Source organism: Pelodiscus sinensis, chromosome 3 (assembly GCF_052426305.1).
Source record: "Pelodiscus sinensis isolate ZL-2025 chromosome 3, ASM5242630v1, whole genome shotgun sequence".
Lineage (NCBI taxonomy): Eukaryota > Metazoa > Chordata > Testudines > Trionychidae > Pelodiscus > Pelodiscus sinensis.
Window position 1 is genome coordinate 63,495,419 of NC_143054.1, and position 7,979 is coordinate 63,503,397.

The 7,979-nt window shown below is 38.9% G+C and overlaps 1 protein-coding gene across 1 annotated transcript in view; it reads left to right on the top strand.

Moving 5' to 3' along the window:
- The window catches only part of LOC102444709 (serine/threonine-protein kinase MARK1-like), a 32,538-nt gene extending 25,120 nt beyond the window's left edge, over positions 1-7,418 (top strand). The window contains exons 8-9 of the mRNA XM_014578681.4: positions 3,388-3,607; positions 5,109-7,418. Of these exons, the coding sequence (XP_014434167.3) occupies positions 3,388-3,607; positions 5,109-5,878 (990 nt within the window). The 3' untranslated portion in view covers positions 5,879-7,418. The remainder of the gene's footprint in view (positions 1-3,387; positions 3,608-5,108) is intronic.
- The last annotated feature ends 561 nt before the right edge of the window (positions 7,419-7,979 follow it).

The window sequence follows — 7,979 nt, forward strand, 5'->3', positions numbered from 1 at the left end:
ACACAACAAACTGTGTTTTCTTAATTCAAATAAATAGCTGTGTTTGGAAATGCTAGTTTTACACAAACTGGCATTTGTACATGCAGATAGGGGTTTCAGTGAATGCAAATAGTCATGAGACCAATTTTTGTAGATGCAATTACAGAAGCGTATTCAAAGTTTGATCCTTAAAAGATTCTTTCCATGTTAAAATGTAAGCCATAAATGACTGGATAAATATAACATATGGCAGGTTCTTTCTTGCAGGGTAATTTCTCCAAGCAATGTATTTGCATTATGTGTATTCTTTTGTAGAAGAAAGCTTTAATGATTATAGTTTGCCATCCAGAACTTTATAGCTAGCCCTTGTCCAAAATAGTGTTTCTGCCAAAAAGCTTCCTGCCCAGGTGCTTACCAATTAGTTCTTAAGAGGTCTGGCAGTAAAATTGGTCATGGCAAGTTTTCTGATGTACTGTATATAAGGTGACAGCTTGCAAAACATAGGATGAAAATTTGTTTTCTTAACAAGCAGTGTGTAAAATCCTGGGAGACTATTTGATTGCATTACCTAAAACGCTTATGACATCTCATATTCCCAATTGATCTAGTGTGGTTTTAACAATGTGTTATCAAACTAAACATGTTCTAATTTGTTTTATATCCACTCCAAAGATAATTTATATAATTGCGATTTAGGTGTTGCAAATGCAGAGTAAGGATGGGTTAATGAAAGAGTTTGAAGTTTGATAAACTTCAGTTTTTTCCAAGCATTTTGCTAACTTATAAAATGCATTCAGTCTTTGAGAGAGCTGTTTTCCACAAATTATACCCAATCCTTTTTGTGGGATATTAGATTTAAAACATGTTTGACAATGTTACAACATATGATAGACCAACTGTTGCTAACTCAAAACCCCTAAAGGCAGGCTGAGCACACAACGATAATAAGGTAACAGTCTCACTGGGCCTCTCTACACAGTTTTCCTACCTGCTGCCCCAGCCTTTTATCTTTCCACTGAAGATACTTCTAGTCCCCTGACTGCAACGGGCTATGTGTCTGACTCTCAGTTTTCAGGATGCCTCTTGCCTGGCCTTCCCTCCTAAGTGAGTACCCAAGCAGCTTCCAGCTCTCTCCCAAGTCCAGATCTGTCAGACCTCAGGCTGAACTTCCATTTTCTGATCCTTGGGATTTAGAGAGTCCTCTGCTGGTTGGAAGTTGAACAGGAGAAAACGGGGGGCAAAGTCACAAAGCCAAATAACGAGGGAGCCAGATCACTCCATCACACTTGATGGTGGGAACCTTAGACTTTCAAGAGCTAAAACATCATTGTCAGGGTTGCATGATTCCCCTTCTCCTCATTATTCAGACTGACAGGTTATGATTTCTCTAAAGTGTAATTCTAGTCCCTGCTCAAAACTCCCAAAGTTCTGGAAGTTGCTGAGAAGGGGGGGAGGGCCTTGCTTTGAGAAAAGGAAGATGGTTGCTAAATGCAGTAGGGCCAGGCAGGGATGGTGTTGAGTTGAGGAGCAACTAAACAGGGAGAAGTTGCTCAGCAAGACTGGGGAAGGGGAACTGTTCAGTGGAATCTTAGAGGGACGCAGTGGCGAGGTCACATCTTTTATTGGACCGATTTCTGTTGGTGAGAAATAGAAGATCTTGGTCTTACACAGAGCTCTTCTTTAAGCTCGCAGAAGCTCCTGAGCCTGTCTCTCTTTCCAACAGAAGTTGATGCAAGAAAAGCTATGACCTCAACCACCATGTCTTTCTAATATCCTGGGACTAAGATGGCTACAGTACTGCATACAATAGTGGGATGCTGGCTGGGAAGTTTATCAGGGAAAAAGTCACTGTGGAACAAATAAGCAGCTGCAAGGAGGAAGAGAGTTAAAACTAATCCCTTCAATTAAGCTATCTGCAATCCATGTTCCCCTCCTTTCTTGTCTCATCCACTACCACCCCAAATGAGCAATTTCCATTCCCTGGTCTGTTTTTGCTCTTGCTCCGCATTCAGCTGCTTCCTTTCCTAGATCCAATGTTATTCTCAGAGCACTTCCCAATGTTATTTCTCATTTCCCAATGTTAACATTCCCAATGTTATTTCTCATTTCCTTTTCTTCTCCCCCTCTAATAACAATCCTTAGTACCTCTCCTTACTCACACCCTACTCCTGTAACTTGGCCTGAGTACCCCTCATCCCTCCTGGTCTGGATCTTCCTTTTGGAGGAAGGAGCAGCATTTGCAAAGTTCCCCATTTACTGCTGCTTATCATGGGGCTGCAGACAACTAGTGGAAGCAGCTAAAGAACAGAGAATGGGAGAGTTAACATAAAACACTTGTTTTTTATTTGATAAAGCACATCATTGTCCTAGTGGCAGGCACCTCTGCAATTTGAAGCATTTTATTAGCATATCTGGTCTGAGAAAAAAATATTTGCTTGGAGAAAAAACTTTGGAAGAAACTATTTTTTTTCCATTTTTTCATTAATTTAGTGTTTGGAATTTTTCATTCAGTTGAGAAATCCCCAAAGTGGGGGAGAAGTTAAACAAAGTTTAAAAGTGAGAGATATTGACTTTTTTCTCATTTAAATACTGTGAATAAATTATTTTCAAACTAAAATTATTAGAATTAAAATCAAGACTAACCACCCTTTTAGTGAATGATTGAGGTGAGATCACTGTTTTTATAGATTGCTCTGCTTGTGAGTAGATGACAGATTCCTTTGAAGTGTGGTAAAATTGGAAGGGGGTTCATTGTGGCATGGAAAAACTCTCATTTACAGGGGGAATGAAAATACTGTGGTAATTCACCTTGAAAAAGAGACAAATAAACCAGGAAGTGAGAGAAGTCTACAAGATAATGAATAATTTACAGAACACTGATCTGGACCTTCTGTTCTCCCTATCTCATAACATGAAATTGAAAGCTGGAAAGTACAAAAGCAATCAAAGGAAATTCTGTTCACGTAATACACAATTAGATTATGGAACTCAGTACCACATGGGACTGTTAAAGCCAAGAATTTAGTAAGGTGCAGAGAGGGAAAGGATAAGATATATTATTGCTTCAGGTTCTGATCACCTCCTTCTGCAGGTAAAACAGCAGGAGGGGGCTAAGAGAATAAATCTACTAGCATCTTTTTGTGGACCTCTCCCTAATTGTTCTGTCAGGAAGCAAGGCCTGCCAGCCCACAAATGGTGTGGATTTTGGGGATCAATGGGGATCAATGGGAGACTAATGAACTAATGAATGCTGGCTTATTTTGTATTACATTTGAGGGTAGATTTCTGCAGGAAAGAAAGATGCACATTTCCATTTGTACTTGTCTGAGCTTGTGATATTTCATTTCTTTGTTTATTCAACTTCCTTTCAATTTAAGACAATATGAATTATTACTGATATGTTTTCAGAGGGAAAATGTAACAGAAAAATGTGATGGTAAACCTCCGACAAACTTGAATCAGGATGCAGATATTCAGATTTCCCAAAAAGCTGAACTGGTCAAAACAGAAAACCTCAATAACTATGACAATCAGACATTTCCTTCTGCACTAACCCCAGCAGTCCCAGATGCCATTCAAGAAGATGAAATTGCAATTACTTTGGAAAACCAAGAACATTTGCCAGAAGGTACTGTACTAAAATATATTGATGACTTATTAATCTGAAAAATGTTTCTTTAGAGCAGGTCAGCAAGAAGTGAAAACATGATTTTTTTTACAATTCTCTCCTGTTTTTTTTATGAGGGGGGAGTGGAGAGTTCAAAAAAATGTAGATCAGCCCTACCATCTCTTGAATCACACAGTTTTCCCTCCATTACATTATAAATGCATTCTGTTTGTTACTTCAGAACAGACTTGGAAGCGTTCACTCCCCTAACTAAGTCAATGTGAAGGAGATTTAGGGACTGATCTTGTATTCACTGAAGTCAGTGGGAGAACACCATCTTTGAAAGAAAGGATTGTGGTGGGAATGAACAAGGTTTACCCATATCCACCCTCTTCTGCAACAGGAAAAAAATCATTGGATGAAACATGTCCAATAGATGATCAATGGTACAAAAATTATCCAATATGTTCAGGGTTCTTGTCCATTATACCCTTAGAGGAATTCTTTCCTGATCTCAGATTTTGGTGATCAGTTTTAAAACTTTATACATGTAAGAAAAAAAGTCATAACTAAACACTTTCCCTAGTTACTACTCTGGATATACTGATTATAAGTAACTGTTCACGATCCAAGTCATTTCCATAGTTTTCCTCGTTAATTCTAGTGAGGAGGATTGTGAGGGTCTTCCAAGGTCAAGAAATTCTAAACACTGATTATTCTGGAAGAGAAAGACAGAAGTGACTTTAGACTTTGCGGTTGAATCCAGGTCTGATATAAGAGTCACAACTTAGCTAACTTCAGCATGGTTGCACTCTCTTAAAGTCTCCATTTCCCTGTGCCAAATCAGAAAGGTAGCAGTGATGTAAAAGGGTAAGATGCACAGTCATCGATAATCAGACCCCAGCTCTGAACTGGACTTCTAAATAAATTTCAGATGATTCTAACACAATCATTTTGCACCTAAATATTTTTGATTCATACTGTCTTTAATAAAAGCTGAGTAATAGCCTCCATCCCCCACAGAAATAATGAAGTAGGCAACCCTATGCCACACTATTTTCTGTTCCAAATTTGCATCAATAGCTTTCTCCTCATGTGGATGTGAGCTGTGCTGTTTAGTCATTGCTATTGAACCTTCTACCACTTACAAGCAATTTTGATTACACACCAACATAATTTTTGAACAGTGACTAGCAGTTGTGGGTGACTCAGTCTTAAATGCCAACATTTTAGAAAGGTTTTTATTTTCAGTATTGGTCATCTATCCTCTGAAAATCAGGAACCTATAAAGCATCTAAAGTTGGACAGTAGTTACTTTTAAAAGCCTATATACAAATTTATGGCATTATATCAAGTTTTCATTATTTATAATATTTATTATTTATAATATTGCAAAAACTGTACCAACAGTCATCAAAATTCACAATCATGAGGGGAAGCACTTTTGGTAATAACTTGTTACTTTTTATTGATGATGCCAATTCAGTGTGAACTGATCTTATCCATTCTATATTGTGTTTAGTTTCCAATTTTGCAGATAGAGAATGGGTTCATCTTGAACTTCCTAAATCACCAGATAAAAATACTTCAAATGAGCCAATGAATCAACCACTTTTGGATCTGTCCGAGACTGAGGATTATTATAAAGACTTAGCTGAAGTGAGAAAATCGTATCTTCATGAGAAACCCTCTGCTACATCAGCAAATAACCCAACACATTCTGCAGACCACCAGACTCAAAGATCTGCAATGTCATGTACAAGCAAAGTAACCCCACGGTTTCTAATAGAAAATAGAGCCATAGACCACAGTCCTATGCCTCATCAGGACACAAGATTTAAAGACCTTCTCAAACCAATGGATGAAAATATACCAACCCCAACATGGCTGCACTCAGAAAGGGAAAGTCCTAATCTGGTAATGATGGAAATGCCACAACTTTCTCCTTTGCCCAGGCTGAGACAAGCTGCTTTGAGAGACACCATAGCTAAAAAGATTTCATGGATGGGAACATCAAAGCAACAAACTAGTGACTCTCCTCCACATTTGGTTAGTGGCTCAAGACCACCAATTTTCCCTATGCCCCAACAACAAACACATATGGTGAAATGTTTGAGGCAATCTAAAGAAAACCCGAGAACCTTTTTCAATAATAACATGAAGATTAAGAGAAACTTAGTCCAACTCAAGCATACCCATAAAGTTACAGACCTGAGTCTTCCAGTATTATCTCCACCGTACCAAACCAGGTCAGGGAAAAAGTCTGAGATTTTAAGGTTAGATTTTGCATAAATACAGTGCACAGCAATATAAGAAAAAAAGGGAGGAGGGGTGTGAAAGATAGAGAAAATAATACTATCTACAAAGTATAAGGCTGATAGCTTTTAGCTGAATACCATGATGTTATAAGTCTGTGTAATGTATATGCAATATTTGAGGTTTCAAGAAGACGACTCACAATAATAGTTGTGAATTTGTATATCTATGTACATGAATCAACACACTATTTGCAGCCGAACTGAAGATCACTGTGTTAGCGCAAAAGACCCAGAAAATAAAACTGACTAATCCATTTTGATTGTCCTAGCTGAATAAGGAGGAAAATGTAAACAAATTGTTATAATGATGGAAAACAAGATTTTAAAAATCCTCTTTGTGTTTTAACAAACAATGGTGTTAGTAAGACAGGTCAGGAATTTTTTTATATTTGCTATATGAATTTTAACAAGACAGTGGCACATTAACCCATCAATGGTCCAAAAGAAAGAGGACCAAATTTGGCATCCAACTTAACTGATTAATTAATTAATTAGAGATGCACACAAAGTCAATTTTTTTCCCTTATGTTTTAAATTCCAATGATTCATCCTCATTGTTTATATTTCCTTTTTCTAATTACTAGACTTTGGGCCTAATTCTCGTCTTATCCCAATATAAACTCTTTAATTTCAGTGGAGTTACTCCTCATTGAAACTTACGTGAGCACAAGGAGAATCAAGTTTTGTGCTTGAAGCTTTGAAATGTCCACTGTATTTTAAATGTATTTTGCATCATGTTGAAATTTGCTCTCCCACATTTCTACCAACATGACTACAAACAGAGAATATACTGGGAAGGTCTCTGGAGGGGATAAAGAATAAGTTTAAATGTGAAAAATCAGAATAAATTTAATTCAATATCAGTATGTATTGTGTGTAAGATCCAGCAGTTAGGGTACATCTACATAGCAGCACTATTTCAGAATAACGGATGTTATTCCGAAATAACATAGTGCACGTCTACACTACAAGGTTTTATTTTGAAATAACGTCGAGCTGGAGGACTTTTTACTCCAACTCACGGTAACTCTTATTTCATGAGGAATAAAGGAAGTCAAAGGAAGAGTGTTCTTCCTTCAACTTCTTGCTTTGTAGACAGCTCCAAAAGCCAAATTAAGCTATATTGACTTCAGCTACGCAATGGACGTAGCTCATGTTGCATAGTTTAATTCGACTTTAGCCCTGCTGAGTAGACCTACCCTTAGAAAGGATAGCTCTCAAGCATATGCTTCCATTCTCTTGAAGGCAATGGGACTTAAGTATGTGTTGAAAATGTGATTAAGTGCTTTCCTGAACTAAGGCCTTACATGGGTATAATTCCCAGAATTGTACTATTAGCTTATATATCTTCATTATTAAAGCTGGATGGAAATTTCACAGCCAAACTGGATTTGCAAACATTTCCCTCCAATTTACAAAATTCTCTAAATTCATTCCAAGCTTGACAGTCTTGTATTCAGTTTCCTGGAGTTTTATCCGAAAAAATATGTAAAAATAAACAGGATTTGACTCAGTTTTTTTGATAAAAGTAGGCTGGGGCAGAGGGTTGGGGGATTGGAGGAGATGAAGGCTCCAGCTGAGGGTACAGGCTCCGAGGTGAGGCCAGAAATGAAGGGTTCCGGGTGTGCGAGAGGGCTCTGGGATGAGGTGCAGGACAGGTGAGGGCTTTATATGAGGGTGTAGGCTTTGGGCTGGGGCCAGGGATGAGGAGTTTGGAATGCAGGAGGGGGCTCCAGATTGAGGCCAAGGAGTTTAGAGTGTGAAAAGGGCCTCAGGGCTGGAGGGGGGTTGGAGTGAGGGAGGGGTGTGGGCTCTGGGAGGAATTTTGGGCGTGGGAAGAGGTTCAAACCTGATCTAGGGGGACTAGGATGTGAGGGGGTTCAGGCTGTTAGCTCCAGCTGGACAGTGCTTACCTCAGGGGGCTCCCAGAAACAGACAGCATATCTGACTCCTAGGCAGAGGGGCAGCTAGGGGCTCTGCATGCTGCCCCTGTCCACAAGTACTATCCCTGCAGGTCCCATTGGCCATGGTTCCCAGTAGTTGAGAGCTGCAGAGCTGGCACTCAGAGCAGGCTG